The 23740-nt window shown below is 38.5% G+C and overlaps 1 protein-coding gene and 1 non-coding gene across 3 annotated transcripts in view; both read left to right on the top strand.

Annotated features, from left to right (window-relative positions):
- SEC24D (SEC24 homolog D, COPII coat complex component) overlaps positions 1-23740 on the top strand; it is a 111437-nt gene that overhangs the window by 22522 nt on the left and 65175 nt on the right. For both annotated transcript variants that reach the window (XM_068543359.1, XM_068543358.1), the window contains exons 7-8: positions 10607-10718; positions 20244-20371. In XM_068543359.1, the coding sequence (XP_068399460.1) occupies positions 10607-10718; positions 20244-20371 (240 nt within the window). The remainder of the gene's footprint in view (positions 1-10606; positions 10719-20243; positions 20372-23740) is intronic.
- On the top strand, positions 426-498 carry TRNAD-GUC (transfer RNA aspartic acid (anticodon GUC)). Its single transcript has one exon. It is a non-coding gene; the product is annotated as a tRNA-Asp (tRNA).

Here is a 23740-nt window from a genome sequence, read left to right as displayed (position 1 = left end):
AAAGGGGAAAGGGGATGGGGGAGATAAATTAGGAGTTTGGGATTAGCAGATACAAACTAATATATATAAAATAGATAAACAACAAAGTCCTACTGTATAGCACAGGGAACTATAGTCAATATCCTGTAATAAACCATGATGGAGAAGAATATAAAAAAGAATATATATATATGTATAACTGAATCACTTTACTGTACACCAGAAACTAATACAACATTGTAAATCTACTATACTTCAATAAAAAATTAAAAACAAAGCAAAACAAAAAAAACATTGGCTTGGAGCTTAATAGAAATGCATGTTCTCAGGCTCCACCCCAGACCTGAATCAGAATCTCTAGGAATGGGGCCCTGGAATCTGTTTTAACAAGCTCTTCAGATGGTTCTTAGGCACACTAAGGTTTGAGGAGTACCACTTTAGGGAATTCCCTGATGGTCCAGTAGTTAGGACTCCACACTGTCACTGCTGAGGGCCCAGGTTCAATCCCTGGTCAGGGAACTATCATCCCACAAGCCACACAGCACGGCCAAAAAATAAATTTAAAAAAAAACAAAAAACAATAACAGAAAAACCCAAAAACGTGGCCCGAGAAGTACCGCTTTCGATGACTCATTCTCATGGCTTTAAATGAGAACGTAGATACTCCTAGTCAAGACCTTTTCCTTGAAATCCAGATTGCAACCCCATTCTTCCAGGTCCTCTGGCCAAAAAACTTGGAGTCATCCTTGATTCTCTCTTTCTCACATATCTCACATTAAGGACTCACATAGTCCTTTAGCTAATTCCATTGCTTCTGCCTTTTGTGCTCATCCTGGTCCAAGCCTCTACCATCTGTACCCACCTGGATTATCGTAAGAGCATCCTAACTGGTCTCCCTGCTATTCTAGTCTGCACAGCAGCCAGGGTGATCCTTTCACACTCTAAGTCAGATGATGTCACGGCTCATAACAAACCCTCCAATACTCCTCTAGTTAGAAACCAAAGTTCTTACAAAGGCCTGCAAGACCCTACCGTATTTGCCACCCCTGACACCGCTCACCCCCTGCCACACACACACACACACACACACACACACACACACACACACACACACACACTCACACACGCCACTCTGACCTGGTCTCTTACCACTCTTCTCCATCACTTTGCTTTGCGTCACACCAGCCTCCTTGTTATTCCTCAGCCACGCCAAGCGTACTCCTGCCTCAAGGCCTTTGCACTTGCAGTTTCCTCTGCCTAGATTCTCCTCCCCTACATACATACGGGGCATGGCTCAATCCTGCATTTCCTTCACGTCCTCATTGCTCATCCCCCATCTCACTGGCACCCCATCCATATCACTTCATATCCACAGCACTTATTACCTGACATAGGATGTATCTTATTTATGCATTTATATATCGCCTATCTTCCATACTAGAATGTCAGCTCCAAGAGGTCAAGGATTTGGTTTTGTTCACTACTGTGCCCCTAACACATAGAACAGGGCCTGGTACAGAGTATGGGCTCACATATTTGTTCAATGAATGAATGTTAACAACAAAAGCAATAAGCAGTATGGGATGTGATTTATTCAAGACCCTTAAAATATACACATATAAGTCAGTCCAATATTATTTTTATCTTAAAAGTAATAAAGTAGCAATACCAGATGGAGCCTGTTTTTATATTCTTATTACCAGAGTAGGATGCTTTTGCTAACTAAATTAATTCTTCCTTCTGGAAAGAAAGATGTGAAATCATGTTTACCGAACTCCTGTTGCATTCCAGTCCTGAGCTAAGTGCTCACTACAACTCTTTTGGGTGGTGGTCTCAGCCATATTTTGGAAGTGAGGACACTGGTATCACCATCAGACTCTTCCTCACTCTTTGTATCAGCAGGAGGATTATTCAGCAGTTGAGATCTTCCTATTCTCCTCTTTCTCTTACCATGCCCAAGTGCAAATAATTCTGCTTTAAGCAGCCTGCCTTAGATGTGTGCATGCATCTTATTATCTTGTCTCTCCCTTATCCTTTTTGTTCATTTATCTCAAGAGAATCACTTCCTTTTTTTCTCTTTCCTGATTCTATTTTATGAAACTAGAATACTCTGTTCATAGCAGATATGTGTGAAAGTAATTCTAGTGGCGGAAAAAGAGATCTATACATTTTGATGTAGCATTGGCATTATCAGGAGTCACTGTCACCAAATTTGAAACCCTTTAAGAACTGAGACACAGTCACAATCTCTATTGAAATTTCTGTGTTTTGTTTTATCTCTAAGCTGTTTTCCGAGAATATGGATTTGAGGTAAAAAAACAAAAACAAAAAAAACAAAACCAAAAAAAACCCTGTATTTTTAGAAATTACTAGAACTGTTTGTTATATTTCTTACTCCCTTTGTAGTATTCTAGCCAAGATGTGAATTAATTTAGAAATGTAATTACCACCAATGACATTGTTTCTTTGGAGGCAGTGCTTTGTGAGTTGCAAATGGCTAATTTAAAATAAACTTTTTGGAAGTAGAGTCTATCTGAAGACTGAGAGCTGCCTATGTTCAATATATAGATTATTATGACTTTTACCTCGCTTTCGTATTTGACACTTCATTGGTTGACATGATGACAGTAAATGTAAACTACTCCAGTTTTGAATGAACCAGATGAACCTTGTGGTTGAAATGTAGAGTATAATTACAGTGTTTTGATTTTTCTGTTTGCTTCTTGTCTCTGCCCATGGTAGCTTTTAGTCTCATTTGTATCTTACAGTAGTTGTGTTTGGAGCATATTCTATATCCTTAATTTAATAAGAATTCAAATCCTATGAAATTAAAAAGACAGAAATGCATGGATTTAAAAGCAGGCTAAATCTGTCTCTGATACGCTGTAAAAACCAATGATATCAATGCCAGCTGGGGCCTGGATTGGATGAGATGGGAAGGGAAAATGGAGCAGGTAACATTTCAGAGCTTGGGGGAAGACAATTTTCATATTATTAGTAGTTTCTTTTTTTTTAATTGAAATACAGTTGATTTACAATATTGTGTTAGTTTTAGATGTACAGTAAAGTGATTCAGTTATACATATATATATTTTTTTCAGATTCTTTCCCTTTATAGGTTATTATAAGATATTGAATATAGTTCCCTGTGCTATAAACACAACAGTAAATCCTTGTTTATCTATTTTATATATTAGTGGTGTGTATATGTTAACCCCAAACTCCTAGCTTATCTCCTGCTCCTTCCCCTTTGGTAACCATAAATTTGTTTTCTATGTCTGTGAGTCCGTTTTTGTTTTGTAAATAAATTCATTTGTATTATGTTTTAGATTCCACATATAAGTGATATCATGTATTTGTCTTTCTCTGTCTGACTTACTTCGCTTAGTATGATAATCTCTATAAGTCCATGCACCTTGCTGCAAATGGCAATATTTCATTCTTTTTTATGGTTGAGTAATATTCCATTGTGTATATACGTGTGTGTGTGTGTGTGTGTATACACACGCACCACATCTTCTTTATCCACTCATCTGTTGATAGACATTTAGATTGTTTCCAAATCTTAGCTATTGTAAATAGTGCTGCTATGAACGTTGGGGTGCATGTATATTTTTGAATTAGTTTTCATCTTTTCCAGGTATATACTCAGGAGTGGCATCACTGGATCACGCGGTAGCTCTATTTTTGTTTTTCTGAGGAAACTCCATACTGTTTTCCATAGTGGCTGCACCAATTATATTCCCACCAACAGTGTAGGAGGTTTCCTTTTTCTCCACACCCTCTCCAGTATTTATTATTTGTAGACTTTTTGATGATAGTAATTCTGACCAGTGACACCTCACTGTAGTTTTGGTTTGCATTTCCCTAATAATTAGTGACGCTGAGCATCTTTTCGTGTGCCTTTTGGCCATCTGTATGTCTTCTTTGGAGAGATATCGATTTAGGTCTTCTGCCCATTTTTTGATTGGGTTGTTTGTTTCTTTGATATTGAGCTGTATGAGCTGTTTGTATATTTTGGAAACTAATCCCTTGTCAGTCACATCGTTGGCAAATATTTTCTCCCAGTCCATAGGTTGTCTTTTTATTTTGTTTATGGTTTCCTTTGTTGTGCAAAAGCTTTTAAGTTTGATTAGGCCCCACTTGTTTATTTTTTATTTTATTTCTTTTGCCTTGGGAGACTGATCTAAGAAAATATTGCTATGATTTATGTCGGAGAATGTTTTGCCTATGTTCTCTTCTAGGAGTTTTATGGTGTCATGTCTTATATTTAAGTCTTTAAACCATTTTGAGTTTATTTTTGTATATGGTGTGAGGGAGTGTTCTAACTTCACTGATTTACATGAGGCTATCCACCTTTCTCAGCACCACTTGCTGAAGAGACTGACTGTTCTCCACTGTATGTTCTTGCCTGCTTTGTTGAAGATTAATTGACCATGGGTGTGTGGGTTTATGTCTGGCCTCTCTACTCTGTTCCGTTGAGCCGTGTTTGGTTTTGTGCCAGTACCATACTGTTTTGATTACAGTAGCTTTGTAGGGTTGGCTGAAGTCTGGGAGGGTTATGCCTCCAGCTTTGTTCTTTTTCCTCAGGATTGCTTTGGTAATTCTGGGTTGTTTGTGGTTCCATATAAATTTTAGGATTATTTGTTCTAGTTCTATGAAAAATGTCATAGGTAATTTGATAGGATCACATTAAATCTGTAGATGCTTTGGGTAATATGGCCATTTTAACAATATTAATTCTTCCAGTCCAAGAGATGGGATATCTTTCCATTTTACTTTCTCTTTCTGATATTTCATTATTAATGTAAAGAAATGCAACAGATTTCTGTATATTAATCTTGTATCCTGCTACCTTCCTGAATTCATTTATTAGTTCTCATAGTGTTGGTGTGGAGTGTTTAGGGTTTTCTGTATAGAGTATCATGTCATCTGCATATAATGACAATTTTACCTCGTCCTTCTGATTTGGATACCTTTTATTTCTTTTTCCTGTCTGATTGCTGTGGCTAGGGCTTCCAGTACTATTTGAATAGAAGCGATGAGAGAGGGCATCCATGTCTTGTTTCAGAATTTAGCAGGGAGGCTTTCAGCTTTTCACTGTTGAGTATTATGATGGCTATGGGTTTGTCGTAAATGGCTTTTATTATGTTGAGATACGTTCCCTCTGTACCCACTTTGGTGAAAGTTTTTTATCATGAATGGATGTTGAATTTATCAAATGCTTTTTCTGCATCAGTTGAGATGACCATGTGGTTTTTGTCTTTTGTTGATATGGTCTGTCACATTGATTGATTTGCATATGTTGAACCATCCTTGTGACCCTGGAATGAATCCAACTTGATCATGGTGCATAATCCTTATTATGTGCTGGATTCAGTTTGCTAATATTTTGTTGAGGATTTTCGCATCTATATTCATCAAAGATATTGGCCTTTAATTTTCTTTTTTTGTAGTGTCTGTCTGGTTTTGGTATCAGGGTGATGGTGGCTTCATAGAATGACTTTGGGAGTGTTCTTTCCTCTTCAGTCTTTTGGAAGAGTTTGAGAAGGATAGGTATAAGTTCTTTGTATGTTTGGTAGAATTCCCCAGTGAAGCCATCCAGTCCTGGAGTTTTGTTTGCGGGGAGTTTTTTTAAAAGTTACAGATTCTATTTCACTTCTAGTGATTGGTCTGTTCATATTATCTATTTCTACTTGACTCAGTTTTGGCAGGTGGTATGTTTCTTGATATTTGTCCATTTCTTCTAGCTTGTCCAATTTGTTCACATATAACTTCATAGTATTTTCTTATGATTTTTTGTATTTCTGTGGTATTGGTTGTTATTTTTCCTCTTTCATTTTTATTTTTTTTAAAATTTATTTATTTTCCTTCTTGGTGAGCCTGGCTAGAGGTTTGTCAATTTTGTTTGTCCTTTCAAAAAGCGGGCTCTGGTTTTATTGATTTTTTTCTTTTTCTTTTTTTTTCTTTTTTGGATCTCTAGTTTATTTATTTCCTCTTTGATCTTTATTCTTTCCTTCCTTCTGCTCACTTTGGGTTTTGTTTGTTCTTTTTCTGATTCTTTTAATTGGTAGTTTAAGTTGTTTATTTGAGATTTTTCTTGTTTTTTGAGGAAGGCCTGTATTGCTATGAACTTTCCTCTTAGAACTGCTTTTGCTGCATCCCATAGGTTTTGTATAGTTGTGTTTTCATTGTTGTTTGTCTCGAGGTATTTTCTGATTTCCCCCTTGATTTTATTGTTGACCCATTGGTTCTTTTATTAGCATATTGTTTAGTTTCCATGTAATCATTTTTTTTCTCATTTTTCTTTCTGTGGTTGATTTCTAGTTTCATACCATTGTGGTCAGAAAAAAATGCTTGAAATAATTTCTATCCTCTTAAATTTGTCCTAGTATGTGGTCTGTCCTAGAGAATGTTCCATGCATGCTTGAAAAGAATGTGCATTCTGGGTTTTTTGGATGTGGTGTCCTGTAGATATCAATTAAGTTCAACTACTCTGTTGTGTGATTTAGGATCTCTGTTGCCTTATTGGTTTTCTTTCTAGAAGATCTGTCCATTGATGTCAGTGGAGTGTTAAAGTCTCCTACTGTTATTGTATTCCCCTCAGTTTCTCCCTTTATGTCTGTTAGTATTTGTTTTATGTATTTAGGTGCTCCTATATTGGGTGCATATCTGTTAACCAGTGTAATATCCTCTTCTTGTATTGATCCTTTTATCATTATATAGTGTCCTTCTTTACCTTTCTTTATGGCCTTTGTTTTAAAGTCTATTTTGTCTGATACGAGTATTGCTACCCTTGCTTTCTTGTCGTTTCCATTTGCATGAAATATCTTTTTCCATCTCCTCACTTTCAATCTATGTATGTCTTTCACCCTAAAGTGGGTCTCTTGTAGGCAGTATATTATAGGTTCTTGGTTTTTTTTAATCCAATCTTCCACTCTATGTCTTTTGATCAGAGCATTTAGTCCATTGACATTTAAAGTAATTATTGATAAGCATGTATTTATTGCCATTTTAAACCTTGTTTTGCAGTTTATTGTGTAGTTCTTCTTTGTTCCTTTCTTCTTTTTGTTTTTCTTTTGTGACTTGGTGGTTTTCTTTTGTATTATGCTTAAGTTCCTTTCTTTTTGTTTTTTGTGAATCTATTGTATGTTTTTGATTTGTGGTTACCCTGGTTTTCAAGCATGTTAACCCGTAACTATTTCTACCTTCTTTAGACTGATAGTCATATAAGTTCAAATACATTCCAAAATATCTACATTTTTATGCCCCTCCCCCACATCTTGTGATTTTGATGTCCTATTTTACATCTTCATGTTTTTTTTTTTTTGCTGTTCATTATAGTTATAACTGCTTTTATAAAAATTTTCTTACTGGCTTATTTAAGTGATCTTCAATCTTTTTATGTATTTGCCTCTCCTATTGTGTTTTTCCCTTTCCTATAGATTCTTGCTTCCTTTCTGCTTAGAGAAGACCCTTCAATATTTCTTTTAGGTTAGGTTTAGTATTGCTATATTCTTTTAGTTTTTGCTTGTCTGAGAAATTCTTAGTTTCTCCTTCTATTCTAAAGGATAATCTTCCTGTGTAGAGCATCCTAGGTTGCAGGTTTTTCCCTTTCAGGACTTTGAATGTATAATGCCACTCCCTTCTGGCCTGCAACATTTCTGCAGAGAAATCAGCTGATAACCTTATGGGGGTTCCCTTGTACTGACTCTTTGTTTTTCTCTTGCTGCCTTTAGAATCCTCTCTTTATCCATTTTAATTATGTTATGTCTCACTGTGGGTCCATTTAAGTTCATCTTGTTTGGGACCCTCTGTACTTCCTGTACCTGGATATCTGTTTCCTTCTTAGGTTTGGGAAGTTTTCAGCCATAAATTCTTCAAATACATTTTTGATCCTCTTTTCTCTCTCTTCTCCTTCTGGAACCCCTATTGTATGTATGTTGGCATGCTTTGTATTATCCAGTAGATCTTGTATGTTCCTTTAATTTTTTTTTTTTTTTTTTTTTACATTTGTCTTCCTGTCTGCTGTTCTGATTGGGTGATTTCTATTATTTATCTTCCAGATCACTTATTTGTTCTTCTGCATTATTTGGTCTGCTATTCATTGCCTTTAGCTTGGTGTTTATCTTGGCAATTGAGTTGTCTAATTTTGATTGGTTCCTCTTTATAGTTTCTAGTTCCTTGTTACAGTGACCTGCATTTCTATAGATAAATTTTCTTAATTCCTTCAGCATTTTTATTACCTCATTTTTGAACTAGGGATCTGGTAGACTGGAGTTGTCTTTTTCATTGTTTATTCTTTCAGGGGGTTTCTCCAGTTCTTTTAGTTGGGAGTAGTTCCTCTGCTTTTTCATTTTACTTAAGTTTCTCTGGCTCTATGAATTTAGGAGAAAGTTATCTACTGTGGTCTTGAAGGGCTTTTTTTATGTCCGAGTGTCCTTGTGTAGACTGTGTGAGTCCAGTATTTTTGATATAAGGGCTGTTTTTAGTATGGATGTCTGCCACGTCTTTCCTCAGAGTGTGCTGGCTGTTGTCCCTTTGATATGGGGTGTGTTTGGTGTTGTGGTGACCAGAGCCTGCACTGGATGTTTGGGTGGGGCCTCCTCTTTGTTATGTGGTTGTCACAGCCCTGTCATGGGCAGGGTCAGCTCCCCAGCTGTTGTAGTAGAAGCCCCTAGATCTGGTTCTAAGTTGTGATGTGAGATAGGTGGGACTGCAGTGCTCCCGCTGGGAAAGGAGGTGCTGCATATTCCTTCCCAGGGGCTTTCCGCTGCAGACATGCAATTCTGTGAGGATTCTGTGACGCCACCCACCACCTGGTGTGCTTGCCCACAAAGTCCACCACTGCTGGTGTGCCCCCTGGACCTTCCCCCACTGTGGGAGCACTGATAATTGGCTGGGATGTCAGCCCCACCTCTGGTGTGTGCCTGCTGCCAAAGCCCACTGCCACCAGAGGCATGACCTGCCATGAGCATGCTGATAATGGGGCTTATGTGATGGACCTGTGCTCCATCTTGCGCACACCAACAGTGGCGTCCCCGACCACACTCCAGGCCCCTCGGGCTGCCTCTGGGCAGCCAAACTGAGTCCCCTCCCTGGGTCTGTCCACTGAAGCTTATGTTTCAAGACCCAGCCACTGTGCACACCAGCAGGCACATGTCTCGGGCTAGGAAGTGGGACAGCATGGCAGCCCTCAGAGCCAGTCCCTGTCTATGCTGCCTACCAGCAGGCCAGAACCTACACACTCCTCCCGAGCAAAGTCCAGGCCTCTCCAACTCCCTCTCTGTCCCGGCAGACCTCCCAGCAGGGGAAGGAGGTTCCCAGGGTGAGAGAACCTTTCCTCCTTCACAGCTCCCTCCCACGGGCACAGGTCTCATCCCGATGGGATCCTTCTTGCAGCTTTGATCTTGTGCCAGCTTTCAGTTGGTATTCTCTGAGAATTCTTGCACATGTAGATGTATATTTGATGTGTTTGTGGGAGGAGGTGAGCTCCACATCCTTCTGCTCTGCCATCTTGATCTCCCCTCACATTAATAGTTTCATTAGGACCACAAAAACTCCGTATCCTCCAAGGCTACATGTTGCAGTCGGGGCACTCATCTCATTTCTCCCCTTTTTTCCCTCTTTTTACTGCCTCTTTTTTTTTTTTTTTTTTTTTTAACCCCCTTATCTCTTGTCACTTTTATCCTATAAAGAAAGAAGTGAGGACAGGGAGAAGATAAAGAGGAAGAGAAAGATCCTTTTATTATTAGAATTCCTTCTTAACTCCACGCAACTAGATTTTGCTCATTATTTTAATCCCTAGACAGTTACAACAGAAAGACAATGTTTTGTCTCTATAGTCTTCATCAATAAATGTTTCAGTAGAGAAATATAAGATGTTTCCAAATTAAAGGACAAAACTTAAGGGGACTTCCCTCGAGGTCCAGTGGTTAAGACTCCGAGCTTCCAATGCAGGGGGCGCGGGTTCAATCCCTGGTTGGTTGGGGAACTAAGATCCCATGTGCCGTGAGGGACAGCCAAAAAAAAAAAAAAGAAATTAGGGACTTTTGTTTCTTCTCATGTCTATATGATAGGCAAAAATCATATGGGAACACGATATTGTTTGTTTCTTATGTCTCAAGGAGCAGGGGTGTGGTGGAGGAAACTTGAAAGGCAGATTGAAGATCAAGAGGGATTTGAGGAGAAAAGTTAAGTCTTCTTCAGCTTATATATTTTGAATCATTTCTTCTGAATTTATTTTTAGCCTTTTAGAGTTTTCTTTAACTTCAAAAAGTATTTTCTTTTAAAAAAAAAGGTATTTTCAATTTCTTATCCTATGAGAATCTTTTCCCAAAAAACTCTTATCTATGGGCCCAAGAAACAAATTGAATAAAAATAGAGTTCCCCAAAAGATCAGGTCAGAGCTCAAGAGCATTAGAGAATAGAACTTGGAAGCTACTGGCATAAAGTTGTGAAAGTAAGCAAAAGTGGGACTGAAGACATGGTGGGTTCTCAATGAGAGTTTGATCTGAAATGAGCTGAAAGGATTTAGAAAATGCCTTTGTGTGTGTGTGTGAATAGTGTGAGGGGAAGGTTGGGAAGTCTTAACTTACTTTAACTTGCTGTTGATCTTATTTATCAGATCCAGGTGATCGAGAATGACAGAGCCACCAGAGGGGGACAGGTTTATACCACCAACACCAGAGGCCAGATCCCTCCCCTGGTCACTACAGATTGTACGATACAAGACCAAGGTATTTCTTTTCAGTTACGGTTTTGACTGAGGTCTTAGTATTTCTCACATTTTTTAAGCAAATATACTGATACCCTTCAATAATGCTGTCACTGATGGGCAACCCCTTTATAGCTGGTTAACAGGAACTAATTTGCCATTAATCAAGTAAAGAGAAGGTACTATCGTCTGAGTTCTACTGTATTCTCTGCTTGTAAAAATCTAGAGAGTTTCTGGTGAGATACAGTGCAATGTATCAATTTAAGAAAATTTTAAATTTTAATTTATGTGTTTAAAATTGTTCATGCCCTACTTTGGTTTAATTTATTTACTACAGTGGAAACCTGGCAGGATGACATGAGCAGAGCAGTAGGGGATTGAATACTTGAGTCAGCAGACCTGGTTCTAGTCCCAATGACATTTTTTTCAGCAGGTCCTTTAACATTTGGGGTTCTGGTTTCCTACTTTTAAACTGGGATGAGGAGATGCTGAGCTCTGTCTCTACTGACTCTGTCCCACGTCTGCTATCAGTTTCATATATCTGTCAAGCCTCGTGCAGGTTTGATCTTTCCAGGAATATATTATTCTGTTATTTATGGCAAGTTAAAATATAGCCTGATGAGATGTGGCGTCTCAGATTCTGAATAAACCCTTTTAATGGGTCATATACTCAATCCTGGAAATATAACATTGGTATACAGGCAATCGTGTTGTCTCATCTCAAAGTTGTCAAGCCACCAGTTTCCAGATGGGGCTCCCCTGTCTTCAGTCCCTCCTCTGTGCTGCCTTTGGCACTGTCCTTATAGGGCAGGCAGCACAGTGAGGCAGAAAGAGCTCTGATTGGGAGCCTCACACGCCTGCACGCAAATCCAGGGTCTCTTCCTTAGTGTCCTGAGCTCTGCTTATCCCACCTCTCCGAACCTCAGTGTCGCCCGCTGTAAGATGTTAGGACTAAGATGTAGAAGGGGTTGATGTAAATCACAGATGATGTTACTGTTATAGGTATTAATATTAAAACACACTTCAGATTACTTCATTTCCTATTCTAAAAATAATTTGTTCCTGACTACTTACAGAATCCATCCAAACTTGTCAAATGAATTCACATTTGTTAAGCGCTTAGGACCTGGTATATAATAGGTTGAGCTATATGAAATTACTGATGTTTTTTCTATTATTGTTGACCTACAAAAATGGCAATTTCATTTCAACCTAATAGTAAGTGTTACGTTCATGTTTTTAATATTTATTTATTTATTTATTTATTTAATATTTTAGTTTGAGGCACTTTAAAGACCTAAAGAATATTCCTTACCAGCCTCGTCTCTCACCTGTTTCTTCCTCTGCATCTGCCTCAGCCATTACCAAACTCATCCCCTTCCCCTCCTGTCTCTGATTCTCACTTTGTACTATTTTCTCTGCAACAGACTGGGGACTGTTTTTTGTTCGCTGTTGTACCCCTAGAAATTCACCTGGTATCTAGAATATAATGGTTGCCCAACAAATATCTATTGAATAAATGTATTCGGTATATATAACTTTCACCCTTCTAGTTGGGAAATTCTTAGTTCTTCTAAACTCAATTTAATTTTTTCTTCGAAATCTCCTACAGTTTCTTCCCCCACAGTGCTTTGTATTCACTTCTTTCATAGCTCTTGTTCCATTAAATTTTACTGTGCTTTGGGTCTGTCTTTCCCACGAGACTATGAGCTGCGTAGGAGCAGGGTCATACTTGTTCATTCATTCATTCACTTATTCAGCAAATATTTATTCAGTACCTATTACCAATGTGGTTAATATTTATTAAGTGCTTGCTATGCATTAAGATGGTCTTCTAAACACTTTATGTGGGTTAATTCACTTAATCCCCCCTATAACTTAATGAGATAAGCATTAATATCATTCTCATTTTACAGAATGTGAAACGGAGGCACAGAATGCTTAGGTAACTTACGCAAGATACACAGCTAATGGGAAGCAAAGCTAGAATTTGAACCCCAGCATTCTGATGCTGGAGCCCATGCTCTTAACCACTCACCTACTGCCTCTATTCAGAAATAAAAGCCACAGTTCTATCCTTAAATGGGTGTACCATCTGGCAGGGAAAAAGAGATAACTTAGTATTAATTAAACTGTTATAATAGCAGAATAAAAGGAGTATTGCTGTGGGAACTTAAATGTCAGGTAACAAACCCAGCCTGTCCTGCTGGAGTGGGGACAGCTAAGCTGGGTCTCAAGTGGGCAGGTGTAAACCAGAACAGAAGTGGAGACGTTGGGAGAGGAAAAGGTTGCCAGGCAGCGGAGTGGACATGCTAAGGTTTGGCAGTGGGAGAGAGTGTACGTGTTAAGGAGCAGCATGTGCAGAGTTTTTTGTTTTTTGTTTTCTTTTTGAACGTAGAGGTGATTTTATTCTTGTGGTTAAATACACATAAAATAAAATTTGCTGTGTTAATAATTTTTAAGTGTACAATTCAGTGACATTAATTACATTCACAGTGTTGTGCACCATCGTGATTATCCATTTCCAGAACGTTTTCATCAACCTGCACTGAAAGTCAGTACCCAATAAACAATCACTCCGCCAGCCCCTGGTGTCTCGTATTCTACTTTTTGTCTCTATGAATTTGCCTGGTCTAGGTGCCTCACATAAGTGGATTCATACAATATTTGTCCTTCTGTGTCTGGCTTATTTCACTTAGCATAATATTTTCGAAGTTCGTCCATGTTGTAGCATGTATCAGAATTTCATTCCTGTTTAGGGCTGAATGATATTCACTTTTATGTATATGCTGCATTTTGTTTATCCATTTATGTTTTGAAGGACATTTGGGTTGTTTGCATCTTTTGACTACAGTGAATAGCCATAGCTATGAACATTAGTGTACAGGTATCTCTTTGAGTTCCTGCTTTCAGTTCTCTTGGGTGTATATCTAGGAGTGGAACTGCTGGGTCATATGGTACATGTAGGGAAAGAGTATGAGGAAGAAGCAGAAAGAGAAGGAAAGACTAGGATGGCAGGGTCCAGATCATTATCATCTCTCCATAGCCTGCAGCCCAGCCCTTGGCAAAAAGAAAGAGCTGCCTGGCATGGAGGGAGCCCTGAAGTCGGCCCAGTCACATCGCATTTGCTGTAAAGCCCCTTCCTCTAACCTGGGTTATTTGCTAATACTTATTAGTAGGCTTTTTTTTAATTTATTTTTTTTGATTGAAGTATAGTTGATTTACAATATCATGTTAGTTTCAAGTGTCCAGCAGAGTGATTCAGTTTTATATAGATTCTTTTTCAGATTCTTTTCCTTTATAGGTTATTACAAAATATTGAGCAGAGTTCCCTGTGCTATGCAGTAGGTCCTTGCTGATTATCTGTTTTATACATAGTAGTGTGTATATGTTAATCCCAACCTCCAATTTATCCCTCCCCCACCCTCCTTTCCCCTTTGGTAACCGTAAGTTTCTTTCTATGTCTGTGTGAGTCTCTTTCTGTTTTGGAAATAAGTTCATTCCTGTCTTTTTTTTTTTTTTTTAGATTCCACATGTAAGCGATATCATATATCACATGATATTTGTCTTTGTCTGGCTTACTTCACTTAGTATGATAATCTCTAGGTCCATCCATGTTGCTGCAAATGGCATTATTTCATTCTTTTTTATGGCTGAGTAATATTCCATTGTATAAATATACCACATCTTTACCCATTCATCTGTCAATGGACATTTAGGTTGCTTCCATGTCTTGGCTATTGTAAATAGTGTTGCAGTGAACACTGGGGTGCACGTATCTTTTCAAATTATGGTTTTCTCCGGATATATCCCCAGGAGTGGAATTGCAGGATCATATGGTAGCTCTATTTTTAGTTTTTTGAGGAACCTCCATACTGTTCTCCATAGTGGCTGCACCAATTTACATTCCCACCAACAGTGTAGGAGGGTTCCCTTTTCTCCACACCCTCTCCAGCATTTATTATTTGTAGACTTTTTGATGATGGCCATTCTGACTGGTGTGAGATGATACCTCATTGTAGTTTTGATTTGCATTTCTCTAATAACTAGGGATGTTAAGCATCTTTTCATGTACCTTTTGGCTATCTGTATGTCTTTGGAGAAATCTCCATTGAGATCTTCTGCCCATTTTTTTGATTGGGTTGTTTGTTTGTTTGTTTTTGATATTGAACTGCATGAGCTTTTTGTATATTTTGGAGATTAATCCCTTGTTGGTCACATCATTTGCAAATATATTTTCTCCCATTCTGTAGGTTGTCTTTTCATCTTGTTGATGGTTTCCTTTGCTGTGCAAAAACTTTTCAGTTTAATTAGCTCCCATTTGTTTATTTTTGGTTTTATTTCCATTACTCTAGGAGACGGATTGAAAAAGATATTGCTGCAATTTATGTCAAAGAGTGTTCTGCCTATGTTTTCCTCTAGGAGATTTATAGTATTCGGTCTTACATTTAGGTCTTTAACCCATTTTGAGTTTATTTTTGTGTATGGTGTTAGAGAATGTTCTAATTTCATTCTTTTACATGTAGCTGTCCAGTTTTCCCAGCACCACTTATTGAAGAGACTGTCTTTTCTCCAGTGTATATTCTTGCCTCCTTTGTCGTAGATTAATTGACCATAGGTATGTGGGTTTATTTCTGGGCATTAGTAGACTTTTTAGGATGTAGCCCAAGGATCTCAGACACACACAGAAATTCACAGATATAAATAAAGTATAGAAACAGAAGGAACCTTGGACTTCGTTTGGTGTGCTCTCTCACTTTACAGACGTGAGGGCACTAAGGCCCAGAGAGGTTAAGTGATTCGCCCAGGGCCACACAGCTGATTAGTGGCAAAACCAGTGAAGAGAAACACCTACTTCAAGAATATTACTCCTTTGCCTTTGGCTGCAGGATCTAATTTAAGACTCAACTTGTCCTTTGCTTCTGTGCTTCTGCCCATCCTACAAGACCCTGTTCAAGCACTGCATCCTTTGTGTAGTCACCTCTGATCCACGTGGCAGACTCATTGCCTCCCTTGGGCCACTTCATAATCGATTTGCTCTTCTGTAATACTTACCAGCCGTGTTGTAATTATCTGTTTTATTATTATCCTCTTCTACCAGACCTTGAAGCCAGAAGCTTCATTCTGTCCTGTCTCTAAGCTTCTAGCATGGGGATTGGCTTCATAAATATTTGTTGAATGAATAACTTATTGAATGTTTTTAGTCAGATTATCTCATAAGTTTCTTTATTAAGCATATTAGGAATTTTGGCTCTTAATTACCAAGGTTGCTAAATTATCTACTATAACCTTACCTTTCATGCCCCACTTCTGTATACTGTCTTAAAAAACAAATTCTTCATTGCTTTTTTAAAATTTTATTCTTTGTGTGCATTATCTTCTTGTAACAAGTTCATTTAGTCACCTTCACGAGCTCATTCATATGCATATTTCACTGTAAAAGATAAGTTTTTTAAAGATAACAAATACTCAATTTCAATATATTATTGGAAATGTTGAGTGGTGAAAATTGAGTACAATGAAAAAATATACTTTAAAATATTCAAAAATTCTTATTTCCCACTGTGTGTAACTTTGTGTGATGATGATAATGACGAAGATTTTATCTAAGTTATATGACATATACAATAATAGGGGTTCAAGCATATTTACATTTACTACCTAATATTGGGTTGGCCAAAAAGTTCCTTCGGGTTTTTCCTGTAACATCGTGTAGAAAAACCCGAACGAACTTTTTGGCCAACCCAATATTTCTTCTTCTATTCTGGTTGCCAAAACTCTTGTTTTACCCTGTGTTAGTAGTCACCTGGATTCTTACAGCAATGGACCCATCTACCTGTCTCTGATCTTTTTTCCTGCTCCCAGAAGCTATCCAGTACATTTTGAATAGATTAATTTTCTTCAGGTATTTATTTGATCATATTGCTAAAAAATGTCCCATCATTGCCCCTGGGCAAACAGGATTGGTCTTAACTCCTCATCCAGAATTCAAGACCTGGACCCAACTTGTCTGGGATGTTGTAGAGAATTGTGATAGGTTCTAATGCCACTTTTGCCATTTACTAACCCTTTGATTAAGGTAGGTCCCTTAACCTCGCAGTGTCTCAGTTTTCTCCTCTGTAAAATAGGGTCATAGGGTATCAATCTCATAGGCGACTGTGAGATGAAAGTGAATTTACATATAACAGTCTTAGAATAATGCCTAACCCATTGGCAGTTATTGTTATTATTATTATCCTTTTTGTTAGTACCACGTTTCTCCCTTTTCTCAGACCCTCTGCAGCAGAGCCCCCGAACTGGATTCAGCCTACAGTCATGTTAATTAATCATACAGAACAATTTGTTTCTATTTGAATTAGTTGCCATTATATAAAAATCAGAATATTTTATGTAAAGATCCATATTTCTAGCTGGTCCCCCCAAAACGTAAAATGTGGCAGTAATAGATTGAAGATGAAAAGAAACTCAGCTTTCTTAGATCCAGCCTTCTCCTCATTCTGGACCCACCTGTGCAGTGAAACATGGCCAGAGAAAGGCTCACAGCCGCACTGCAGGGTCTCTTTAAACTGAGGACCATGAACTTCCCAGCACATTGTCCTTCCCAAGTCCCTTCGCTTTTCCACTCTCCTTAGTAACTGTTTCACAATCCCTTCTGAAACCGGTAACCTCCCATCCTTTCTTTCAGCTGCTCTTACTTCCTCCTTTCTGAGAAAAGTGCACAATCAAGAGAATTCTCACCATCACATCAACCCCCTGTTGTAATGTGTCCTCAGGCTCTGCCTTCCTGATTTGGCCATAAATGTGCTCTAGTTGTAAGCCAGCCTCTCCTGCTGTGCACTACTCAAGTGTATTGCTACCATAAGTTTCCCTTCTTTATTCTTATGTCATCAATATTTCCCCTTTTACACAAGTATTCCCATCTTTTAAAAAGCCTTCTCCTATCTTAAAAAAATAAAAATGTTCTCTTGATCCACTTCTTTTACCAGCTACCCCTCTTTTCTTTGCTCCCCGCCACAATAAAACTTGAAAGGACTGTTGCCAATTCCTCGCCTGCCTTTCTCTCTTAAACTCACTCTAGGCAGCCCCCCTGCCGCACCCCCACTCCTCACTCCCCCATTCCACCAAAATTCTCTCTTCCGGGTCTCCACCACCCTCCACGTTGATAAATCCAGTGGTCGTGTTGATCTGGAGGCACCACCTGGCACAGATGCTCCTGCCTTTTCCTTGATGTGCTTTCTTCACTTCACCTCCAGCACACCCAGACTCCCTTGATTTTTCCCTTCTCAGTCCTTTAGCTGATTTCTCCTTTTCCTCTGGCTTCTTTATGTTAAGAGGACCCAGGGCTCAGTCCTCGGTCGTCTCCTCTTCTCTGGCCACCGTGATTCCCTGGGTGGTTTTAATCTAGTTTTGTGGTTTCAAATACCATCTATATGCTAAGAACTCCCAAATGTGTATCTCCAGCTCAGCTTTCAGCCCAACACCAAGACTCATGTATCTAATTGCTTACTCAGCATCACTGTTTGATTGCTTAATAGATTTCCCAAATGGACATGTCCAAACCCAGATTCCTGATCTCCACCCACACATCTGTTTAAAAAAAAAAAAAAAAAAAAAACCTGTTCCCTTCCTGCAGCCTTTCTCTTTTCTGTTGGTGGCAACTTCATGCTTCTGATGCCTCAGGCCAAAAACTTTGGAGTCATCCCTAACCCTGTCCTTCTGTCATACCCCCTATCTTCACACCTCATACATCATGCCCATCAACAAGTAAGCCACTGTACCTTCAAAATATGTCCAGAATGTGCTGCTCTCAGGCTGGTTCCTGCCACCACCCTGTTTCTCACCTTGTTGCTGCATAGCCTCCAAACTGGTCTTCCTGGTTCTCCTGCCTATTACATTCCATCCTGAAAACCGCAGGTAGAGTCAGCCGAAGTCCGATCACAACACTTTTCTGCTCAAAGCTTGGCAGTGTCTCCCCATTTCGTTCAGAGTACAAGCCAGAGGGTTTAAAAATGGTATCAAGCATCTAGCTAATCTGGCTTCTGTGACTTCTCTGAACTCCTCAACAGCTGCTGTGCCCCACTTGCCCCACTGTCAGGCTCCTGACATGCCTCTACCAGGCCAGGCACACCCTTCCCCCAGATACCTGCCAGATAAATCCCTTGCCACCTTGGAGTCTTTGCTCAAATGTTGCCTTGTGATGAAGACCAACTCTGTAACTATTTAAAATTGCGGTCTGCTTTCCACTATGGCACCCCTTAACCAGAAATGCTTTTTTCATAGCATTTATCATCTTCTAAGGTCCTATATAATTTACTCATTTATTGAGTTTAATACTTATTGTCTGTGTCCTCTGTGAGAACATAAGCTCTGCAAGGAAGCACCTAGTCTAAAACTTAGTAGACACTCAGTAAATATCTGATGTTCTTTTGCCAAAATATATTATAATTTAATTCAAAATTTATTTTAGATAAGTTATTCTGGTGATTTAAAAATATTCTTCATGCCATGGATATAATTTTAATTCTCATGTATGCCTTGAAAAAAATATTTGGTCAGGAAACCTAATGTGTTTTTAAAATAGATTAAGGTGTTTAAAAAAACAGTATTTCTATTATTTAGAATTTTCATTTCTAAATTGAATTTCAAGTTTAGGAAAAAAACTCATAGTCAAATGGAATCATATTTGACAAAGTATAACTTGCTGCTGTGAAATGGCATACAAATACTTACCTTTCCCATAGCAGATGTATTGATAGAAGAGGATGAAGAAGAAATTTTATTCTTATGTTTTGTACCTTTGCTTTATTTCTCCCATTGAATCTAAACACCTCTCAAGTCTCTGAGCGGCTATATTAACACCCTGCTTCTGGAAAATAATAATAATTCTAAAATCTCTTTTATATTTTTGCAGTAGAATGCAGAGTGTTTTATTTTACAAGAAACTACAGTGTGCTTAGACTATAGATTGTAAAGTTAGACAATACTACCTTTTTTGTAGAAATCATGAAGAAGTTTTACAAAGAAGACAATGCATTGTCTAGAAGTACCTTTTTTTTTTAATAAATTTTATTTATTTATTTATTTATTTTTGGCTGCGTTGGGTCTTCATTGCTGCACACAGGCTTTCTCTAGTTGCAACGAGTGGGGGCTACTCTTCATTGCAGTGCGCATTTCTCATTGTGGTGGCTTCTCTTGTCATGGAGCACAGGCTCTAGGTGTGCGGGCTTCAGTAGTTGTGGCACACGGGCTCAGCAGTTGTGGCTCGCGGGCTCAGTAGTTGTGGCTCGCAGACTATAGAGCGCAGGCTCAGTAGTTGTGGCTCGCAGGCTATAGAGCGCAGGCTCAGTAGTTGTGGCACACAGGTGTAGTCGCTCCGTGGCATGTGGGATCTTCCCAGACCAGGGCTCGAACCTGTGTCCCCTGCATTGGCATTCTTTACCACTGTGCCACCAGGGAAGTCCTAGAAGTACCTTTATAAATATTTAAATATTATAGGGCAGATTTTTTTTCTAAGCAGATTTTAAGTATGCATCCTTGAATATTTCAGGCAATGCGAGTCCTCGATACATCCGTTGCACAACATACTGTTTCCCATGCACGTCAGATATGGCCAAGCAAGCTCAGATTCCATTAGCTGCCATCATCAAACCCTTTGCCACGATTCCCTCAAATGAGGTAAGTGATAAAAAAAATAATTCAGTAATTTATCAATTCCAGAATTCTTCTTTCATCATTATTTCCATATGCATTATTCTGTATTGTAAACAGAAAGCTGGAGTATATATAATGTGAAAAACATGTAGTCATTCAATTCATTAAGAAAACAAAAATCTGACAAACTATGTTTTTTGGCATCCTGTATTCCAAACACTGATGGGCTAGGTCACTTTTTGGCTTAGTGTAACAATGCACATATACGGGAAATATGGACTGTCACACAGTGACAAATACCCAAACCTCTTGTGAGGCCCTTATGCCCTAGTTCAGGGCCCCAATATCTAGGTGCTCAGGTAAAGGAAGATAATAGAGCCTAAGGTCCTTGGTCTTACTGCTATATCTGCTTTAATAATCACTGGGCCAGGATGCTCATAAAGTCCTATTTAAAGTCAGCATGATTAGAAAGCATGAGGTAGATAAATCTGTATCTTTCAACTGGGGAAGATGTACCCAATTTATAGTTAATGGGGAAAAAAGACAAGAAGTGGTGTACATTTAAGATTTCTGGTATTAGGATGCTGTTAGTGGATATTATGATCAGGGCATCTCCTCTATGCAGCTGCCATTCCTCCTTTTGATGCCCCTGAGTGGTGGATACCCACATGCACACGGAGACAGACACAAGGTACTATAGCAGAGCTGGTCAGATGGGAGGTGAAGAAAAGCCTTACTTCTGGCTGGAATTTCCTTACAGTGGTCCAGTAAGCTAGGCTGAACTAAATTCTTGATTCCTTTCGCTCACTAAAAGGCCAAAGCCTCAGATTCTCTTCCCAATTTAAACCTCAGCTTGGCTTTAGTGATCCTTTGAGGTCGCTGATCTAATGCACACCTAGAAGCACCTGAGCAAGAGGTAGAGCATCTCTAAGAGAGAATAGATTTGTACCCTTTCTTGGGCCAGTCACGCCAGCCGGGATGGGGAGTAAAGTGGCCTGGGATGGGGAGGGGGCCTGCTTTGTGTCCCCTCAGGGAGGGAAGAAAGAGTAGAGAGACAGTGTCCACATGGCAGTGGCGTTCATCCCCTTTGGGATGTCCACGTACTCGTTTTATGAGTGTAGCAGAATGCTGCCATCTCTTCTTTTTGAGAGTATAGTGAACTGGGTTAGAGCTGGGCATAGGAGACAGACTGGGCTATTCCTAAAATCCAGTCTTACGTGCAGTGTGGTCTCATAGTTGTAAATCAAGAAGTACATTCAGTATTTACTTATTTTAGGCATGGTGCCTTCTATGATGGTCCCAGAAATTTAATGTAATGCTCATAAACTTCTCTTTAAAATCTCTATACTTAATAAAGTGGACCAGTATATAATGACAAAGAGATCCATGCTAAATAAGATACATGTGTTTTGAATACTAACTAGCTATTTTAACCAGATATTTTTCAACATTTTATTATGAAAATGTTTGAACATACAGAAAATTTAAAAGAATTTTACAGTGAACACCTATATACCTGCCACCTAGATTCTACCATTAACATTTAACTACAGTTGTTTTATCACACATTTGACCCATCTGTCCATCAATCCATCTTTTTTAATGCATTTCAAAATGAATTGCAGTTATAAGTATACTTCCCCCTAAATACTGCAGCATGCGTATCATTAGCCAGGGTTAATATTTGGTTATATATTATTTTTCCTTTTGCGACAAAATTCATTTACAATAAAATGCACATACCTTAAACACTTTACTGACTGAATTTTGACCAATGCGTACACCTGTGTAATCCAAACCCCTATCAAGATATGGCACATTACTGTCACCCTAGAAAGTTATCTCATGCCCCTTCCTCAGTCAACCTCCCAGCCCTTCTCATAACCTCCCTCCTCTGACAACCATTGTTCTGATTTTTTTTTTTCCCCACCATAGATTTGTTTTGCCTGTTCTAGGTCTTCATATAAATAGACTTATAGAGTACACATTCTTTTGTGTAAGTTTCTCTCACCCAGCATCATGTTTTAAGGAGCCATCACGTTGTTGCCTGTTTCAGTGGTTTGTTCCTTTTTTATTGCTGAACAGTATTTCATTGTGTGGATATACCAGTTTGCTTATCTACTCTTTTACTGATGAACAGCTGGGCTATTTCTACTTTTTGGCTTTTGTGAATAAAGCAGCTTCTATAAATATTCTAGTACAAGTCTTTTCTGTGGATATGTATTCATTTCTCCTGGATTAATACCTGTGAGTAGATTGCTGGCTAATGGGGTACATGTTTATTTAGTTTTATAAGAAACTGCCAGACCATTTTCCAAAGTGGTTATATGATTTTACTGTCCTTTCAACATGGTATCTGAGTTCCAGTTGCTCTACATCCTCTCCAACCTTTGGTATTGTCTTTTTAATTTTGGCAGTTCTGATGGCTGTGTAGTAGTATACATGAGAGATTTTTTTTTTTGTTTAATCTTGATCCTTTGAACAAAATTTAAAGTACTACTGAATAATATCACACCCATGTACATACCACCATCATTAACAAATGTTAATATTTTGTCGTATTTGCTTAAGATCATTTTCTGAGAATTAAAACTTCATAGCTACATAGGATGTCTCCTCTAATCAGGCCATTCTTCTCTTCCCTCCCACTCCAGACACAAACACTAATGAATTTGGTGTGTAATCCTTCCTACATGTGGATTTTATATATTGACTTCATATGCATGTATCCATAACACTATGTAGTATTTTTTGCTTTTTAATGAATCGGTTACTTTTAAATAAGTAAAATATAAACATTCAAAAGATGAAAAGGGTATACAATGAAAAAGGTCCATTCCTACCCCTCTACTCCACTCCCCACCCTTACAGACAATTTTTACCCATTCTTTGTGATTCCTTCTAGAAATAAATATGCATATACCAGCATATCAATATCCATCCTTAAAAAAAATAAATATATAAATGATAGTATAGCATACACACTGTTCGGCCCTGTTCTTTTTTCAGTTAATATGTCTGGCACTTCATTCATGTTGCCACCTACAGAGCGGCCTTATCCTTTGTAACGGCTGTGTAGTATGATATATTAGTAAGACAAACACTGTTGTAACTGTAGGTGTCAATTTTAAGTTACCTACAGATTTCAGAAATGTGAAAATTTGAGAACATGAATCCTAAAATTGAAGGAAATATATGAACATAAACGTGCATGGGATTGCAGCAGATGTGCACGCTGTCTCACTCATTCCCATACTGTCTGAATCTCTCTGCAGTGATCTTCTGTTATTTTCATAATCAGGAGAAGATGACAGTTCTACCCTGAAAGAAATCTAGGCAACAGCTTTATTGTGTATCAGTATGGGATGTACGCTCCCCAGCAGGGTTAGCTTG

The sequence above is a fragment of the Eschrichtius robustus genome, chromosome 4, assembly GCF_028021215.1.
Source record: "Eschrichtius robustus isolate mEscRob2 chromosome 4, mEscRob2.pri, whole genome shotgun sequence".
NCBI classification, from domain to species: domain Eukaryota; kingdom Metazoa; phylum Chordata; class Mammalia; order Artiodactyla; family Eschrichtiidae; genus Eschrichtius; species Eschrichtius robustus.
This window is presented reverse-complemented; position numbering and strand designations above follow the sequence as displayed.